Genomic DNA, 21,337 nt, shown 5'->3' on the forward strand with positions numbered 1-21,337 from the left:
ACAATCCCATGTGTATTTTACACAAGGGAAATTATCCTATATTTATTATATTTATTTTCTTTATTCTTAATATGGTATCAATAGCATAGGCTAAGGGTTCAATTTTTGTCTGGTGAACCCACTATTGCCCGGTGTTTTCCACCCACTGTCATTGCTGCTCCGCCATAGCCATCGATTGGGCCAACAACACGATGATCGAAGCTCTCGCACTCTTTTAGTTCATGGTGATGTTCCCCAATGTTTTTGGGGTGATGTTGTTCTTAGTACATGTTATCTAATTAATTGTATATGTTTGGTTTTAGAGAATAAAATTCCTCATTTTATTTTATTTCCTCATGAACCTCTTCCTCCCTTACCACTTAAAGTTTTGAGGTATGTGTTTTTTAGGGTTCACTAGATTTCAAAAAGGATATAAATGTTTCTCACCCTCTCTTAACCGCTATTTCATTTATGGAGATGTTACCTTCATCAAGTCTTCTTTTTATTTTAAGTCTTTATCTTCTCCACCTGTGTCCATCTTATCAAGTACATATTCCAGTTGTCTTTGATCTTCTTGTTGTGTCTAGTGTACCTAAGGATTCCCCTCCTCCACCACCTCTTCAAGTTTACATTCGTCGTACTTTCCATCATCCACTGGATGACTCTCTTCTAGTGCTAGCTCCTTTACCCCTTCCGACTCTGATGGTTGATTCTGGTCTTCCCATTCCCCTTGTAAAGGTATATATTCTACTCATAATCCTTCTCCACATTATAATGATTTAAACTACCATCGACTATCTCAACCTTTTTATACATGTCTTTCATCTAAGTGGAAAGAAATAGATGAAATATATTTCTGAGATATCTTACAAATGTGATTACAGTCTCTATTTATAGACTGTTTTACAACCTAATTAAAGAAAGAAATAATAGGCAATGAAAACCAGAAATAATGAGTGTTTAAAGCTGTACAAATCAAATAAAATCAAATCAGTAACAAATCTGTTCTAATAAATATAAAATGGAATCTGCACTTAATTATAACATAATTCTCCTGATTATGCAACACTCCCCCTCAAGTTGGTGAATGTATATCTATCATTCCCAACTTGCAAGTAAGATCTTCGAATTGTTTTGTGGGAAGTCCCTTAGTAAACATATCTGCCAATTGGAGTCTTGAAGGGATGTACTCAGTGGCTATAAGACCATCATCCAACTTCTCTTTAATAAAGTGTCGGTCTATCTCTACGTGCTTTGTTCGATCATGTTGAACCGGATTGTGTGCAATACTGATAGCGGACTTATTATCACATGCCAAACCCATAGGAGCTTCATATTTTATTTTTAGGTCATCAAGTATGATCTTCATCCATAAGAGTTCACACACCCCTTGAGCCATGGCTCTAAATTCTGCCTCTGCACTTGATCTTGCAACTACATTTTGCTTCTTGCTCCTCCATGTCACCAGATTTCCACCCAAGAACATGCAGTAGCCTGTGGTGGATCTCCTATTAACAATCGATCCTGCATAGTCAGCATTAGTATATACTTTCATGGATAAGTTTTCCCCCTTTTTGAATAGCAATCCTTTTCCTGGAGAGGCTTTTAAGTACTGAATAATTTTATCTACTGCCTGCAAGTGTCTTTCTCTTGGATCATGCATAAATTGACTAACCACACTAACTGCATAGGCTATATCTGGCCTAGTGTGTGAAAGATAAATGAGTTTTCCCACAAGTCTTTGATATTGTGTCTTCTCCACTTTTGGGTTTTCCTCATCATTCTCAATCCTATGATTTTGCTCTATTGGCACTCCAGTGGGCTTACAACCCAACTTACCAATCTCTTTGAGAAGATCAAGGATGTATTTCCTTTGAGAAATAAAGATGCCCTGTCTCGAGTAAGCAACCTCTATCCCAAGGAAGTACTTCAGCTTCCCAAGATCCTTCATTTCAAATTGAGCAGCTAGTCTCTCCCTCAAATTTTGTTTTTCAATCTCATCATCACCTGTAATAATCATATCATCTACATAGACCAAAAGTAGAGTGAGTTTACCATTCTGAGAATGTTTTATAAACAAAGTATGGTCACCTTGGCTTTGTCGGTACCCCAAAGATACCATAGCTTGAGTAAACCTTCCAAACCAAGCACGAGGTGATTGTTTAAGACCATATAGGGCCTTCTTAAGTCTGCACGCCTTATTCCCTTCATTAACAATACCATAACCAGGTGGAATCTCCATGTATACTTCTTCCTCCAAGCTTCCATGCAAGAAGGCATTTTTAACATCAAATTGATGCATTGCCTAACCAAAGTGTGCTGCCAGGAAGAGAATAATCCTGACGGTATTCATTTTTGCCACTGGAGCAAAAGTCTCCTCATAATCGATCCCATAGGTTTGAGTGTACCCTTTTGCAACCAACCTTGCTTTATACCGATCCAGTGTGCCATCAGACTTATACTTAACTGTGTATATCCACCTACAACCCACTGCTTTCTTATCTTTTGGTCTCTCTACAATCTCCCAAGTCTCATTCCTTTCTAACGCGCTCATTTCTTCATTCATGGCTCAAATCCATATTACGAAAGAGTGGACTTTAAGCCTAACTCAACCCCATAAAATTGGCTCATAAGATTAAGGTTTGCACCTACTTATATACTATGAAAGGCTCTCATCTCTAGTCGATGTGGGATCTCCAACACACCCCCCTCACGCCGAGAGTGATAGATAGAAGCTCGTGCGTGGGACTATATATTATGGGTGGTCCGATAGCGGCCTGATAGCGGGTGGCACGATAGGCCCAACAAATACTCGCTAGGATAGGCTCGAAATGGCTCTGATACCATATTACGAAGTGGACTTTAAGCCTAACTCAACCCCATAAAACCGGCTTATAGGGTTGAGGTTTGCACCCACTTATATACAATGAAAGGCTCTGTTTCATGGAAGGTGACATCTTTGGAAATATAAACTTTACGACTTTGAGGATGATAACATTTGTACCCCTTTTTGTTGGGGGCATAACCGATGAAGACACATTTGATGGCACGAGGATCTAACTTACCTTGATAAGGACTATGAACATGGACAAAAGCAGGACAACCAAAGACACGATTCTGAAGACTATTCAACATGGGAATAGAAGGATAGAATGTGGTCATAACCTGAATAGGAGTAACACCCTCTAGAACCCGAGAGGGTAATCTATTAATCAAATAAGTGGCAGTTAGGACTGCTTCCCCCCAGTAAGATCTAGGAACAGATGTTTGGAAAAGTAAAGCTCGAGTAACCTCAAGGAGATGACGATTTTTCCTTTCAGCAACCCCATTTTGTTGAGGAGTGTCCACACAGGTTAATTCATGAACAACTCCATTTTCCTCAAAGAACTTGGAAAGGTTTTGGTTCACATATTCTCTTCCATTATCAGAACGCAATCTCTTAATTGGACTTTCAAATTATGTTTGAATCATTCTGTAAAACTTTACAAACAAGTGAAAAACTTCAGACTTATCTTTCATGAGGAATATCCAAGTAACCCGAGTACAATCATCAATAAATGAAACAAACCATTTTGCACCCGAGATATTAGGAATAGGTGAAGGGCCCCATACATCTGAATGAATAAGATCAAAAGGTTTAGAACTTTTATTACCATTGGGAGGAAAAGTTGTCCGATGGTGTTTAGCAAACTGATAAACATCACAATGAAATGACTCAGCAGACACTTTTGTAAATAAAACAGGAAATAAGGACTTTAGGGTACTAAATGGAGGATGACCAAGACGTCTGTGTTGAAGCCATATTTGAGAGGATGACCAAGATTCACGACCTTGCTGAAGATTAGAAGTGTGTGCCTGTAGTCTAGCACCCTTTTTACTTTCTTCATGCTGTAAATAATATAACCCGCCCTGCTCTTTAGCAATTCCAATAGTCTTCCCCATGGCAAGATCCTGAAAAACACAATGGGAAGGGAAAAATACCACTGCACAATTTAAATCTTGGGTAATCTTTTGAATAGACAAGAGGTTATTGGATAGTTTGGGAACATGAAGCACATTTTTTAAAGGAAATGAAGGTTGAAGGTGAATGGTACCACGACCATTAATGGGGGTAGTGGAACCATTAGCAACAGTAATATATGGCTTACCGGATAAAGTAGTGTAGGATGAAAAAGAAGAGGAATGAGGTGTCATATGATCAGTAGCACCAGAGTCTATAATCCAGATATTTTCAGTACTAGAAGCATTAAAGGATAAAAAACTAGAACTCTTGCCACTCATAGTAAAGGAACAATAGCTAGATGGCTTACTAAGGGAGTCCATGAGAGTTCAAAACCAACTGAGTTTTTCAGATTGGCAAAATTTGATCCTGTTCACACACAAAAAAAATCCGCCGGAAAAATTTTCCGGTGGTGGTTTCCGGCGGCCGGCGGCGGTTTCTGGCGAGTAGTGGCAGTTCCGGCGAGCGGTGCAGTTTCCGGCGAGCGACGGCAGTGGTGGTCGGTGGTGGTGGTCGATGGAGAAAGGATAAGGAAAATAGAAAGTTGCAGCAATGAAGGCTGTCCAAAAAAAATAATAATTGCAGCAATGAAGGCGGTCAAGGAAAATGATTACAACAATGAAGGCTGTCAAGGAAAATGATGACAGCAATGAAGGCTAAAAAAAAATAAAAATTGCGGATCAGGAGCTCTGATACCAAGTGGAAAGAAATAGATGAAATATATTTCTGAGATATCTTACAAATGTGATTACAGTATCTATTTATAGACTGTTTTACAACCTAATTAAAGAAAGAAATAATAGGCAATGAAAACCAGAAATAATGAGTGTTTAAAGCTGTACAAATCAAATAAAATCAAATCAGTAACAAATCTGTTCTAATAAATATAAAATGGAATCTGCACTTAATTATAACATAATTCTCCTGATTATGCAACAATCTATTTCTTCTGTCCATTGCAAAGTCTGTAGGTGATGCCTTAGCTTATCCTCATTGGTATCAGTCATGGTTATCAAACTCGTGAGTTAATTTGTTAACTTGTTCGAGTTTGCGTTTCTACTCACCCTTTCCGAGTTAACTTAGAAGCAAACTCAGTTTTGGAGCAAACTTGGTAGAGTCGAAAGCAAACTCGGTTGAACTTGAGAGTTCGCAATCGAGTTGGCGATCCCAAAGGGTATTCTTTTTAAACCCTAAACGACCCTTTTGCTTGTGTTAGGGTTCAAACAACTCACCCTGTGCTCGGATTTAGGTTTGGATTGAGGTCACGTTAGTGGTCAATGGTTTCACATTCGTCGTCACCGATCTCCGTTCGAGGTTGTTAATCTTCGTTTGTGGTTGTCGGTCAACGTTCATGGTCGCCTCACCTCCCTTGGTTCGTGGTAGTCGATCTGAATTCGTATTCACCGTTCGTGGTCGTGATCATCTGAGTTGGTGGTCGCCGGTCCCAGTTCCAATCATTTGCATCATCGCTGAGTGGTTCTCGCCTCTATTCGTGTTTTAAGTTCTTTTCTCTCTGGTTTCAGGAAACGTAGTATTTGAGTTGGTTTAGAAATTTCTATTGCAGATGACAAGAAATATTTGACACAATTTAAATTTGATTTTTTTTAATTTCAAATAAATAAGTTTTTTAAATTCATGTTCTTTTTAGGTATGTTCAGGAGTTGATCAAATTCAAGTAGAACAAGTGCATCCTTATATATTAAAAGTAGAAGTAAAAATGCTCCAAAAGATGATCTTTCTTCAGAACCCAATTAGATGATGTTTTATAATATTTTTGTATGAACCTATTTATTTAGGTTACATTGAACTTATGTAATTCTCCTTTACTACTAAATTTAATTATTTTATTAGTATTGTAATCGTTTGTTTTAAGTGCTTTGATTAATTTATTATTAAAATATTTTTTCATACGAAGTAAACTCTTACGAGTCTACGAGTTGAGTTTACGGAGCTCTCACGAGTCTACGTAGACTCTCGAGTTTGGTAACCTTGGCGTCATGCAATGTTTGATGAAATAAGTGTTTTATAGACTTGTGGAACTTGGGAACTTGTTCCTTTACCTTATGGGAAATCTGTTGTTGGATGTAAGTAGGTTTTTGCTATCAAAGTTGGTCCTAATGGTACTATTGATCATCTCAAAACTCCTCTTGTGGCTAAAGGTTATACACAAATTTTTGGACTATGGTGATACATTTTCTCCAGTGGCAAAGATGGCTTTTGTTCGCTTATTTGTAGCCATGGAAGCTCTTCAAAGATGGTCTCTTTATCAACTAGATGTCAAAAATGTTTTTCTTAATAGGGAATTTTCAGGAATTGTATGTCATCTTCACAAATCTTTATATGGCTACAAGGAGTCTCCTAGGGCCTGGTTTGGAAAGTTTAGTAATGTTGTTCAACAATTTGGTATGAGTCGCAGTGAGGCAGATCATTCAATTTTTTTACCGCCACTCTAGTGCATGGTGTATCTATATAGTAATATATGTTGATGACATTGTTCTTACAGTTTGGTGATCACCATGGCATTTCTCAAATAAAACAACATATCACCACTTTCAGTCCAAAGATTTTGGCAAACTTAGATTTTTCTTGGGGATTGAGGTTGCACAATCCAACAATAGTATTGTCATCCCTGAAAGAAACTATGCATTGGATATTTTAAAGAAAACTGGATTAATGAAATCAAAATTCGTTGACAAACCTATGGATCCTAATGTCAAACTCCTACCTAGTCAGGTGGAGCCTCTCTCAGATCCTAAGAAGTACAAAAGATTAATCGAAAAGATTGAACTATTTAACTGTTACTCATCTTGATATTTCATTTGCAGTTAGTGTGGTGAGTCAATTCCTTAGTTCCCCATGTGTTGATCATTGAAATACAATTATTTATATATTAAAGTACATTAAAGGTTCTCCTGGAAAAGACTTGATATATGGTCACAATAATCATACTAGAGTTCTATGTTATTCAGATGCTGATTGGACAAGATCTCTGTTTGATAGAAGATCCACTTCTGGATATTGTGTATCTATTGGTGATAGTTTGATTTCTTGGAAGAGAAAGAAACAAAATGGTGTGCAAGATCTTGTGAAGCAAAATATAGAACTATGGCCTCTACTACTTGTGAGCTGGCTTAAACACTTAAAGAATTTCAATTTAGAGAGGTCACTGAAATGACACTTCATATGTGATAATTAGGTTGCTCTTCATATTAGTTCAAATCTTGTTTTTCTTGAAAGGACCAAACTTATTGAGATTGATTGTCATTTCATTCAAGAAAAGATTGTATCTAGAAACATCAAGACTGAGTTTGTTAATTCGAATGATCATTTGGAAGATATTTGCACTAAATCTTTATGGGAATGTAGAATTGATTATACTTGTAACAAGCTTGGTACATACTATTTATATGCACCAGCTTGAGGGGGAGTGTTCAATGTAATGGTTTTAGCCCATAGTTTCTGTTATTCTGTTATGTTATTATTTCCATGTATGAATAAACAATCCTATCTGTGTATTTTACACAAGGTAAATTATCCTATATTTATTTTCTTTATTCTTAATAACTTGGTTATCATTGGGTCATTTTCTTGTAGTCTTGAAAAATATATTAATTCACTCATTCCAGCAAATTTATTCTTCAGAGCTATATGTTTGCCTCTTGAAGGACCACAAAGTTTGTTTATTGTGTGTGCTAGAAGGCTTAAAGATGATAAGAAAAACTTACTTTTGTTTTGATAATTTCTTCAAGTTTGATGGAATGAGCTAATTGAGGGATCTATAAGCATTCATATACTCTGTTTCATTTATTTGTATTTCCCACCCCTTGGATCTTTGATAGTATCCATTAATGCACCCTTGTACCAATAAGCACGCTAAAGGAAACAACATGTGCATATGTATCAGATATGGTATTCGAACAAATTTCTTTGATTCAATTTTTAGTGATTATCATTCTGATTATTTATAAATTATAACTATTCAAAAACTTCAGACCCTAATTTATGCTTTGTGTGACTGAGTCCTGAACATATTTGCCAGGTTTCCGCCACACATGTTTTTGTTCAGGATTTGGATGGGAAGAAAATTGAGTCTCAGCTTCTGCCTCTATCTAATGCTACTTTGACTATGAGAAAACATTATGTCAGAGCATATACAGGAAAAGCTCCTGGGAGCAACGTACTCAAGTATTGGCTTGCATTTCCAGTGTCTGTACCTCCCCTTGGTTTCAACACCTATACAGTCACAAGCTCTGATCAATCTAGTTAATGATATATGTTATTGCTTTGTTGTTAACTTTGTCTGTTTGTCTCTGGTCTGTTGTCTGTATCAGTGTAGTAGGACTGAAAGATAACAGTAATTAACTTTAACTTTATGACTCTTTGAATGACATAGATGATAGTTCAACTCTCTCAAAGATGTCAAGTCCAGAAGGAAGTACTGATAAAAGCATAAAAGTTGGACAAGGGAATCTAATGCTACTTTATTCAGCAGATGAGGGAAAACTGACTCACTATGTTAACAGTAGAACCCTGGCAAGTTTCAATAACTTTATTAATTTTTCTATTTGTAGTCTTCTCAATACGCTCCAAGATCATGTGTTATCTGATAAGGGATGCCATTATTTTCTAAGTTCAATTTGCTTAAGGAATAAAGTTAACAATGCTGAATTTTCTTATTTTCTTTTGGTTGAAGGTTACAGCATCAGTTGAGCAATCATACAGTTATTATTCTGGAAACGATGGGACTGATAAAGATCCCCAGGTAGTTACATATATACCCGAAGCTTCTATATATTTGAATTTCATTTGTCTTAATTTCGTACTACATTGTTAGTGGGAAGAATTTTTTTATATAGTTGTCTTTGCTATTCTATATATTTGGTTGTCCTAGCCAGATGCTGTAATTTCTTTGTTAGGCATATTTTGGTATAGTATTTTGTTTGGTAAATGTAAAGAGTACCAAAAACAGCCCAAAAAGGGCATTGTTTCACCTAACAGCATCATAACTGACCAATTTGCTCCAAAAATAGCAACAATTCCAAAGAAAGGCCCCAAAAATGACTGGGCTTTCTACAGACAAGTGAGATTCTCCTCTCTGTTAAAAGGAGAGTTGTTTTGCTCTAGATTATCAACACCTACACTTGATTGTTGCCACACTCGTGATTTTCAGATCTGGTTGGTTATTTATCATGATTTGGCCGCCATACAAGTTTTCTGATCCCACAAGTAGGCGTTGGCTGACTGGTAGGATTCCTTAGATGATTGGTGGTTGCCCTCATATACTCATGATACCATGTAATGAAAGGAGAAAAGACAATTATGTTCTAATGGGATGATTTGTATAGCATGGTCTCCCTATGCCATATAAAATACCATGTTGAGAGTGTAGTACATGCAGTACAAAGTACACTGAAGTCAAGCCTTATGCTCTCGTTAACCTAGCAAATAAAAACAATAAAAAAGTGAACATTTGTTTTCCGTTTTTGATGCAGGATAAATAGTGCATTTGTCAATTAGAAGATTGACTTAATGCTCTAGATTGTACATATGTTCCCATTTTCTTTATTTTTTCTTTTCTGGCCTTTCCTTTACTATGTCTTCTAATTGGAACTAAGATAAGATCACCTTCTTACTTTAATCCATAATATTCTTAATTAAACTGGTTAAATATTTGTTTTGATTTCAAACTACCTTTTTCTTAAGGCTTCAGGGGCATATGTCTTCCGTCCAAATGGTTCGTTTCCCATTAAATCCGATCATCAGGTTATGGACTTTTCCTTTTGAACATTCAATGGTTGATAATTTTAATTTATGGCCAATCCAGACAATAATTTATTTTATTTTGTATGGTTTGTGTTCAGGTATCTTTTTCTGTCCTGCGTGGTCCAATATTGGATGAAGTGCATCAACAACTCAGTCCATGGGTATCCCAGGTAAATTATGATTAAAATAGCTATTATATGAACAATTTTTCCTACATGCATCTACCCATAACTCCCAATGCCTGCAGCATCCCCTGCCCCCTCAAATTTCAGTAAAATTAGAAGTTATATCTCTTGTAATTGTCTATTAAGGATGGAAGTCTAATTTGTTTTTTTGCATATACAGATTACACGGGTATTCAAGGCAAAAGAACATGCTGAAATTGAGTTCACAGTAGGTTACTTTTCATGTTATCCAATTGGAAGAGCAAATGATTGTTTCATTTGAATTAAATTGCTCAGAAACATTTGAGATGTTGCATCTTAAATTTATGTATATATATATGTGTGTGTGTGTGTAGGTTGGGCCTATACCAGTGGATGATGGCATTGGGAAAGAAATTATTACTCAATTTAAAACGACAATGAAGAGCAACAAGACATTCTACACCGATTCTAGTGGTCGTGACTTCATTAAGAGGGTTTGTTAAATTTGTTTTCTGTCCACCTACTATTCTAAATTATGTATATCAGTGATTATTAGATTGTGCCTTTGTATTATCATAAACTATTCAAATTTTGTATTTGAGACTTCCAACATATTTGTAAGTGGAAGATACAATATAATTAATAGGAAAACCTTGAGTTAAACCATATTGATAATGGGGTCTCATGATGGGTGGATGAAATGCGAAGAGACTTCATTTAGGCTTAACACTAATGACATCTAACAAAGTGGAGGCCTATCTGTAAGTGCTTTGATTTGTCGCCTAACATGTGTCTATTGCCTTCTTCTAGTTTGGAAACAGGAAATCATCCTACATTAAATTGATCTGTCAAATTTTCTCTAAGTTAGGTTATTTAGGATTTTTTTGAGAGTCGAGTTTGTCTTAGTGGTTGCATCAGTTTCTCTTCATCAAAGCTAAAGCGATTTTTTCTATAGCTAGGGGGATTGGTACACCCTTTCATAGGTGCCTTCTTCTCCTTGCATTGTTTTGTTTTTTTTTTTATCTTTGAATGGAGTTGCAGAAGCTTGTTGGAATGGAGGAAAAGAAAACTGGATTTAAAGTGGAGAAATATGGGTTTGGGAGAGTGAGGGGTGAGGCCAACTCACTAGGAAGGAATCTATGGGAGGCTACACAAGAGACTACCCTAGAGAGAGCTTAAGAATAAGTGTTTATGGAAAAAATGGGCAGCATATCTCTTCTCATTCAAGCTGAATTTTACAAGAGGATTAGCACTCCTATTTATAGTGCTAAGTAGTGTACATGTTCAAAATTTTAACCCTAAAAACTCTCCACTCACATGATGACAAATGGCTCCCTCTCATTGGAGCAAATCCTCTCAAATTGGAGCTTGACAAGTGCCCTATCTTCATTGGTGGAAAATCCTCTCCATTGAGGAGATGCCATTGAGCATCTGCTAATTTGTAGCTAAATCCTTCTGCTATGGAGGGTGTTCCACATGAGAAAAATGGAGTTAATAAAAGAAGGGATTGGATACTGCAGTTAATCCTGAAGGGGAAGATGAAGTCTTCGTTGATATGCCTTCTTTGGAAAGCATTCAAGGATGGGGAGAAAATCACTTGCTGAGTTTAGGACGACATCAAAAGAAAGTGATGAATGGCACTTCTGGTATTGCAGATTTTGCTGCAGAAGTCTTTTCTACAGATGTCTTTTCAGCAGATTTCAACTAGGTTCTTTCTAAATCTGACATTAATAACATGCCTTTGCACAACAATTTTACTTCTCTTGTAGGGATGGAAAATGGAGAAGCGGTTATTCTCTTAGAAGAGGATCGTGAAAAATCTCCTAATGATAATATCCTCTTCATCCTAATTGGTTTTCCTTGGAGATTGGTGAGAGTTTGCAGAAGCTAATGGAATTAGTGAGTCAAGGAGAGCTCCATTGGAGTAATGGATTCCTTGTAGTTGCCATGAGGAGTGGGCAGAGTGATTGGTTCGGCCAAATCATTTGGAAAAGATGAAAGAAGAGACCAAAGGTGTTTATCCTAGAGAGGCTAGACAAAAGAGTGCTTAGGCTTGCAATTTGGCACCATAACACTCATATATTTGATCTATCTTTTCATGAGCCAAGCACTCCAATTTATAGGTTAGAGGGTCAGCCATTTACAAGCAAAAAAAGTGGGAAATTACAAGAGTTTGAATTAGGCGTCTAAACTTAAGTCACAAGGCAAGCATGATCAAGTGTGCACCCATGACCTAATTAGCCTAATTAGGTCCAATGACTGACCTAGAGTTTAATGTGGGTTCCAATTAAGCCCAAGTATACCCTGGGTATGTTTTAGAAACCTAACCATAACCCTAATCTAATTAAGGAAAAAATACAAGCCAAAATCCTACTCTAGAATTTACACTAGGTCATGGCATTTTTAAACATATATAAGAAAGTGTCCCTGCCATCAGTATCAGAGTCTCAATCTTGTCTCGATCTTCTTGTATTCTCCTTTCCATATCTCTAGTGGTTGGTCCTAAGCTGAGGCCTCTGCCATCACCTGCTGTAGACAAATTTAAAAACAAAAGTAAGAATGTCTCTGAGTTGTGGGCCGATAGGGTGGAAAAGGGGGATTCCTTGAGTGACAATAATGAAGATTCACTACAAACTACAAGAAAACTCTGGCAACCTTTTAAGGATGGCAACAAAGGAAGAAAGAAACCTGCAAAGGCTTCCCACTAACAGTGAGGTTCAGCGTAGTGGTGTGACTCTTTGCTCTATGTGCTTCGTATGTAATGAGGACTAAAAGTCTATTTCTCATCTTTTTCTTTGGCTGCTGACTTCTGGTCCTAGGTTAAATAAGTTTTCCCAAGGAACTCTTTCTCTTCTTCTTATGATCTCACTGATTTTCTTAAGTCTATTGGGAGTCCTTTAATTAAACACATTAGGCTTGTTGTCATCACCTTCACGGTCTAGATGCTTTGGAGAATGTGAAATCACACCAGATTTTAACAAAAAGATTAGCATGAATCATGCTTTAGATTCTATTAAAGGTTTTATCAAATTGTCAGGTAATGCTTCCAAAGGTTTTAGATTCTATTAAAGGCTTTAAATTCTATTAAAGGCTTTAGATTCTATTAAAGGTTTCCCCTAGCTGGCTGGAAAAGGTCAATACAGATGGTGGAGCTAGAGGGTTCGCAAGGCTTGCTTCTTGTGCTGGGATTTTTAGAGGTAGCACAAGTGAATATGATGGAGAAAGGCCGCCTTTCTCCATCAGAATATGTCGAGGGTTTTTCATCCTTTCTTGATGTTCAGTCTTCTCTAGTGGCGGAGTTCATAGGAGCTATTATCGCTCTAAAGGAAGCACAAAAATTTGGCTATAGACATCTCTCGATGGAGTGTGATTCTTCCTTAGTTTGCCCGACTTTCTCTTCTAAATCTCTTGTGCCTTGGTCTTTACACTATAGATGGAATAAAGGCTTGTTTTTTTGTAAAGGGATTGATTTTAAAATTTCTCATATCTTTAGAAAAGGCAATCATTATGCTAATAAACTTGTCTCCTTAGGTTTACTTAATAGGCTAGAGTTTGTTTGATATAGTAGTTTGTCTCCCAACATTTCGTTAGACTTCTTTCATAACAAGTTTAAACTCCCCATGTTTCGCTTCGCTTTGTATAGGTTTTGGCCTAGTCCCCCTATGTTTGTTTGTATCTTTTGTTTTTGTTTTATGTTATCTTTCATGTGATGACATATGATAGTTGAAACCTCGGGTGTCACCCTAGCTCAGATGTGAGGTTTCATTTTGATGCCTAACAAGAGTTTTATAAAAAAAAGTTCTCTACCATGCTCTTCCTTGTTCTCTATTCTCTGTTCTCTGGTGATTTTGGCTGGAAAGGTATGCTAGAATTTGCAAGAAAGCATTCTAGACAAAATCATGTACAGAATTTGCAAGAAAGCTCTTCCTTGTCACATTTTTTTCATGCTTTTTCTTTATTAGATATGCAAAGAGATTGGCAAGCCCTATTACATGATTCAGTCTCTGGTTTTCGATGATTCTTTTGTATTATTCTTGGGAGAATGGCTTATTCTCTAGCTTTGTTCCCTTTTTTGTTTCTTGTATTTTCTTTTTCAATTGATAAAAATTGTTTGCAGATTCGAGATTTCAGGACAGATTGGGATCTTCAAGTGAACCAACCCATAGCTGGAAACTATTACCCTGTATGTTTCATTTAATTGAAGATTGACTATCTATTTTTCAATTTTTAGCTTATATTATGTTCGTCTACTGTTGTACTTATGAATGGATTTGTTTACTATCTATTGTAAGTTTTTCTTTTCCTGAGCAAATGATTTTTTTTTTCTATTCAGGTTTCTATTTAAATGAAAATCATTATGTTAAGAGACATGAAACTTGTGTATTATGAATTGAAAGAATATACATTCACTCAGACATTGTTTACAGAGATCTACATTTATAACAAAGTCCAACTAAAACAGTTACACTAACTAGAGTAAAGAACAAACTATAGTTAATACTAACTAACTAATATACAGTGAGTTCATTCTCACACCACTTGGAGGCTTAGAAGTCTTAAGGAGCTCAGCCCATTGAGTTTGGCACGACGAAAAGAAAATCTAGTAGAAGATAAAAGTTTTGTTGGAAGATCTGCCCACTGATCTTTGCCTGGAATATATTGAACCACTAACTGCTTGTTTTTACATCTTTCTCTCAATTATGAGCCAAATTGACGGCATTGTGATTTTCGTATAACACCAAGGGAGCATGATGAGGAACAAAAAGTTTGAAAAGAGTTGTATCAGAAGAATGTGCGTTGCGGTGGCTGTAAGACTTCTACAATTTGCCTCATTACTAGACCATGAAATTGTTGTTAATTTATTTTTACGTGTTATCGATATCGGATAACACGGAAAATATTGGGGACCTCAAAAATCTTTTATAAGTTATAACAAAAGCCATAATAGGTAATGGCGGAAGTATTGTGGTCAAAAGAAATTCAATATATACTTATAGATAATTTAAAAAAATACAAAAATATAATTGTAATACAAAAGTAATGAAAGAGGCAATCATAACTAATAATAATATTAGAAGATAAAAGTTTTGTTAGAAGATCTGCCTGCTGATCTTTGCCTGGAATATATTGAACCACTAACTGCTTGTTTTTACATCTTTCTCTCAATTATGAGCCAAATTGACGGCAAATTGTGGTCAAAAGAAATTCAATATATACTTATAGATAATTTAAAAAAATACAAAAATATAATTGTAATACAAAAGTAATGAAAGAGGCAATCATAACTAATAATAATATTATGTCTAGAAATTCAAATAACAATAACATCAAATAGAAACACCACAAATTTCAACTTCAAAACTTAAAATAACAACAAAACATAAATAAATGTCTTAAACTTCTAATTATCTAACTCTTCTTCAATCCCAACATAGTTTTCTTCAATATCATTCAATGGAGCATATCCCTCGTCCTCTTCCCCTTCAAAGAAACACTTGTCAAAGTTAAGTAATTTTTCAAACTCAGAATCAAAGCTATCATGCAATTAATTCCCAACCCCAATTTGAATCTTGTCTTTGCTCCTCCTTGTTGGGTTGAAGTTGCTTGTCTCCTTGTACAAGTTATTGGTTCTATTAAAAGAAAAGAAAAGAAGAATAGGATAAATCCCTTGTAAATATCGCCAGATTGCTCTGATCCGGCCAGTTTTCGATCCCCCCTGCGATCCAACACGTTTTGCTCCCAAAAAATCGCAAGATCGACAATCCTACAATCTAGATCACGATTTTGGTAACATTGATCACCAATGGAGACATAATAACCAAAAAATGATCTTCTATCAGATGGAGATCCTGCCCAATCAGCATCTAAATAATAAACGACTTTAGTATTCTTATTGTGACCATATAACAAACCTTTTCCAAGAGAGCATTTAATGTACTTCAGTATACGAATGACTGCATTCCAATGGTCTTCACATAGAGAATTAAGATATTGACTCACCACACTAACTGCAAAGGAAATATCAAGATGAGTAACAGTGAGATAGTTCAATTTTCCAACTAATCTTCTATACTTCTCAGGATCTAAAAGAGGCTCCCTCTGATTGGGTAGAAGTTTGACATTGGGATTTGTGGGAGTATCAACAAATTTCGAATTCATCAATCCAATTTCCTCCAAAATATCCAATGAATATTTTCTTTAAGAGATAACAGTACCAGTATTGGATTGTGCTACTTCAATCCCTAAGAAATATTTGAGTTTGCCATGATCTTTGGTCTGAAAGTATTGACAAAGATGTTTTTCATGGTGATCACTGCATGTAAGAACAATGTCATCAACATAGAGTGACGGTAAAAAATAGAATGATACCAAACTATTAAACAACATTGCTAAATTTTTCAAACCAAGCCCTATGAGACTGCTTGAGACCATATAAGAATTTGCGAAGACAACATACCAATCCAGAAGACTCCCCTGAGCAACAAAACTGAGAGGTTGCTCCATATAAATTTCTTCCTGCAAATCCCTATTAAGTACGACAATTTTTACATTCAGTTGATAAAGAGGTAATTGTTGAAGAGAAACCATGGCTATGAATAAGCAAACAAAAGCCATCTTTGCCACTATAGAAAAAGTATCACTATAGTCTAAACCAAAAATTTGGGTATAACCTTAGCCACAAGACGAGCTCTAATACCATATTAAGAAGTAAACTTTAAGCCTAATTCAACCTTATAAAATCAACTTATTAAGGTGAGACCCTCGTGCGTGGGACTCTATATTGATAGGTGGTCCGATAGCGGGTGGCACAATAGGCCCAAGAAACCCTCACTAGGATAGGCTTTAAATGACTTTGGTATCATATTAAAATAAAAGAAAAGAAGAATAGGATAAATCTCTTGTGTATATTGACCACATATGGTTATGTTTATATAGAAAAAGAAACATGAGTTAAACCCATTACATAAATAGAAATATCTAACAATATCTATAATATCTCATAATATTTAATAATATCTAATAGTATCTAATAATATCTAACAGGTTCTACAACACTTGAAGCTTCATAAACAGTTGCCCAATTAAGAGTGAGATCATCATTAAAAACCAACTCATTTTCCCCTCTTTGTTATCATTATCATCATCTACTTGTTCTACTAACCACTCATTGCACTCATCAATGTCATTCAGTACAGTAAGGTCTATTTCATCCCTAATATTGTATCTTTGAGAAAGTTGTTGGTTACTGTTGCATAATCAGGAGAATTATGTTATAATTAAGTGCAGATTCCATTTTATATTTATTAGGACAGATTTGTTAGTGATTTGATTTTATTTGATTTGTACAGCTTTAAACACTCATTATTTCTGGCTTTCATTGCCTATTATTTCTTTCTTTAATTAGGTTGTAAAACAGTCTATAAATAGAGACTGTAATTACATTTGTAAGATATCTCAGAAATATATTTCATCTATTTCTTTCCACTTGGTATCAGAGCTCCTGATCTAGGAGACTCTGCTTCCGCAATTTTTTTAGCCTTCATTGCTATAATCATTTTCCTTGACAGCCGCCATTGCTGTAATCATTTTCCTTGACAGCCTTTATTGCTGCAATTATTTTTTTTTTTGGACAGCCTTCATTGCTGCAACTTTTTATTTTCCTTATCCTTTCTCCATTGACCGTTATTGCCACCGCCATTGACCACCGCCGACCACCACCACCGACCACCATTGTCGTCGCTCGCCGGAAACTGCACCGCTCGCCGGAACTGCCACTGCTCGCCGGAAACCGCCGCCAGCCGCCGGAAACCGCCATCGGAAAATTTTTCCGACGGATTTTTTGTGTGCGTGAACAGGATCAAATATTGCCAATCTGAAAAAAGTTGGTTTTGAACTCTCATGGACTCCCTTAGTAAGCCATCTAGCTATTGTTCCTTTACTATGAGTGGTAAGAGTTCTAGTTTTTTATCCTTTAATGCTTCTAGTACTGAAAATATCTGGATTATAGACTCTGGTGCTACTGATCATATGACACCTCATTCCTCTTTTTTTTCATCCTACACTACTTTATCCGGTAAGCCATATATTACTGTTGCTAATGGTTCCACTACCCCCATTAATGGTCGTGGTACCATTCACCTTCAACCTTCATTTCCTTTAAAAAATGTGCTTCATGTTCCCAAACTATCCAATAACCTCTTGTCTATTCAAAAGATTACCCAAGATTTAAATTGTGCAGTGGTATTTTTCCCTTCCCATTGTGTTTTTCAGGATCTTGCCACGGGGAACACTATTGGAATTGCTAAAGAGCAGGGCGGGTTATATTATTTACAGCATGAAGAAAGTAAAAAGGGTGCTAGACTACAGGCACACACTTCTGATCTTCAGCAAGGTCGTGAATCTTGGTCATCATCTCAGATATGGCTTCAACACAGATGTCTTGGTCATCCTCCATTTAGTACCCTAAAGTCCTTATTTCCTGTTTTATTTACAAAAGTGTCTGCTGAGTCATTTCATTGTGATGTTTGTCAGTTTGCTAAACACCATCGGACAACTTTTCCTCCCAATGGTAATAAAAGTTCTAAACCTTTTGATCTTATTCATTCAGATGTATGGGGACCTTCATCTATTCCTAATATCTCGGGTGCAAAATGGTTTGTTTCATTTATTGATGATTGTACTCGGGTTACTTGGATATTCCTCATGAAAGATAAGTCTGAAGTTTTTCACTTGTTTGTAAAGTTTTACAGAATGATTCAAACACAATTTGAAAGTCCAATTAAGAGATTGCGTTCTGATAATGGAAGAGAATATGTGAACCAAAACCTTTCCAAGTTCTTTGAGGAAAATGGAGTTGTTCATGAATTAACCTGTGTGGACACTCCTCAACAAAATGGGGTTGCTGAAAGGAAAAATCGTCATCTCCTTGAGGTTACTCGAGCTTTACTTTTCCAAACATCTGTTCCTAGATCTTACTGGGGGAAGCAGTCCTGACTGCCACTTATTTGATTAATAGATTACCCTCTCGGGTTCTAGAGGGTGTTACTCCTATTCAGGTTATGACCACATTCTATCCTTCTATTCCCATGTTGAATAGTCTTCAGAATCGTGTCTTTGGTTGTCCTGCTTTTGTCCATGTTCATAGTCCTTATCGGGGTAAGTTAGATCCTCGTGCCATCAAATGTGTCTTCATAGGTTATGCCCCCAACGAAAAGGGATACAAATGTTATCATCCTCAAAGTCGTAAAGTGTATATTTCCAAAGATGTCACCTTCGATGAAACAGAGTCTTTCTTTCCTAGTTCTCAGCTTCAGGGGGAGAGTATTCAAGAAGCTGAGGACCTTGAGTTGCCACCTTTTCCTTTGTTGCAGGATTTCGTTCTTAGAGAGGATGACAAAGACCCTGCACCAACATCATTACCAGAGAAGAATAATGAAGACAAATATTTTGGAAAACAATATCAGCGAAGGCAACAAGAACCCGTCCTGGTCGAACAACAACTTCAATTGTCTGAACCGGAGGTAAGAACTCATACCAGTGAGACTCTTGAGGACACCTTAAATACTGCTTTTGAACCTAACCTAAATGATTTACCTATTGCCTTGAGAAAAGAAAAAAGATCTTGTGCCAAATATCCTATATCCCAATTTGTGTCTACAGAAAAACTTTCTATGTAGCACCAGAGTTTTCTTTCAGCTATTGATTCTATCAAAATCCCTTCATCGGTACAAGAAGCCTTAAAAGATGAGAACTGGATTCGAGCCATGAATGAAGAAATGAGCGCGTTAGAAAGGAATGAGACTTGGGAGATTGTAGAGAGACCAAAAGATAAGAAAGCAGTGGGTTGTAGGTGGATATACACAGTTAAGTATAAGTCTGATGGCACACTGGATCGGTATAAAGCAAGGTTGGTTGCAAAAGGGTACACTCAAACCTATGGGATCGATTATGAGGAGACTTTTGCTCCAGTGGCAAAAATGAATACCGTCAGGATTATTCTCTCCCTGGCAGCACACTTTGGTTGGGCAATGCATCAATTTGATGTTAAAAATGCCTTCTTGCATGGAAGCTTGGAGGAAGAAGTATACATGGAGATTCCACCTGGTTATGGTATTGTTAATGAAGGGAATAAGGCGTGCAGACTTAAGAAGGCCCTATATGGTCTTAAACAATCACCTCGTGCTTGGTTTGGAAGGTTTACTCAAGCTATGGTATCTTTGGGGTACCGACAAAGCCAAGGTGACCACCATACTCTGTTTATAAAACATTCTCAGAATGGTAAACTCACTCTACTTTTGGTCTATGTAGATGATATGATTATTACAGGTGATGATGAGATTGAAAAACAAAATTTGAGGGAGAGACTAGCTGCTCAATTTGAAATGAAGGATCTTGGGAAGCTGAAGTACTTCCTTGGGATAGAGGTTGCTTACTCGAGACAGGGCATCTTTATTTCTCAAAGGAAATACATCCTTGATCTTCTCAAAGAGATTGGTAAGTTGGGTTGTAAGCCCACTGGAGTGCCAATAGAGCAAAATCATAGGATTGGGAATGATGAGGAAAACCCAAAAGTGGAGAAGACACAATATCAAAGACTTGTGGGAAAACTCATTTATCTTTCACACACTAGGCCAGATATAGCCTATGCAGTTAGTGTGGTTAGTCAATTTATGCATGATCCAAGAGAAAGACACTTGCAGGCAGTAGATAAAATTATTCAGTACTTAAAAGCCTCTCCAGGAAAAGGATTGCTATTCAAAAAGGGGGAAAACTTATCCATGAAAGTATATACTGATGCTGACTATGCAGGATCGATTGTTAATAGGAGATCCACCACAGGCTACTGCATGTTCTTGGGTGGAAATCTGGTGACATGGAGGAGCAAGAAGCAAAATGTAGTTGCAAGATCAAGTGCAGAGGCAGAATTTAGAGCCATGGCTCAAGGGGTGTGTGAACTCTTATGGATGAAGATCATACTTGATGACCTAAAAATAAAATATGAAGCTCCTATGGGTTTGACATGTGATAATAAGTTCGCTATCAGTATTGCACACAATCCGGTTCAACATGATCGAACAAAGCACGTAGAGATAGACCGACACTTTATTAAAGAGAAGTTGGATGATGGTCTTATAGCCACTGAGTACATCCCTTCAAGACTCCAATTGGCATATATGTTTACTAAGGGACTTCCCACAAAACAATTCGAAGATCTTACTTGCAAGTTGGGAATGATAGATATACATTCACCAACTTGAGGGGGAGTGTTGCATAATCAGGAGAATTATGTTATAATTAAATGTTGATTGTTACACTTTATGTAAACCAAATCATGCAAACTTTTGTGGTCCATCCTATTCCTTTTTTTTAATGAATCTGCATTATGAATAAGTAAAATGTGAATTAATTTCTTTCTACATTCTACAAAAAAGATAATAATGAAAGAATC

At 36.5% G+C, this 21,337-nt stretch overlaps 1 protein-coding gene across 7 annotated transcripts in view; it reads left to right on the forward strand.

Annotated features, from left to right (window-relative positions):
- Window positions 1-21,337, forward strand: part of LOC137813606 (alpha-mannosidase At3g26720) — a 39,405-nt gene that overhangs the window by 10,591 nt on the left and 7,477 nt on the right. For 6 of the 7 annotated variants that reach the window (XM_068615957.2, XM_090300635.1, XM_068615954.2 and 3 more), the window contains 8 exons: window positions 8,019-8,241; window positions 8,373-8,512; window positions 8,673-8,741; window positions 9,683-9,742; window positions 9,841-9,912; window positions 10,088-10,135; window positions 10,263-10,382; window positions 14,006-14,071. In XM_068615957.2, coding sequence (XP_068472058.1) covers window positions 8,019-8,241; window positions 8,373-8,512; window positions 8,673-8,741; window positions 9,683-9,742; window positions 9,841-9,912; window positions 10,088-10,135; window positions 10,263-10,382; window positions 14,006-14,071 — 798 coding nt within the window. The remainder of the gene's footprint in view (window positions 1-8,018; window positions 8,242-8,372; window positions 8,513-8,672; window positions 8,742-9,682; window positions 9,743-9,840; window positions 9,913-10,087; window positions 10,136-10,262; window positions 10,383-14,005; window positions 14,072-21,337) is intronic. The other variant, XR_016519674.1, reaches the window with a different exon arrangement.

Source organism: Phaseolus vulgaris, chromosome 1 (assembly GCF_051622355.1).
Source record: "Phaseolus vulgaris cultivar YP4 chromosome 1, ASM5162235v1, whole genome shotgun sequence".
NCBI classification, from domain to species: Eukaryota; Viridiplantae; Streptophyta; class Magnoliopsida; order Fabales; family Fabaceae; genus Phaseolus; species Phaseolus vulgaris.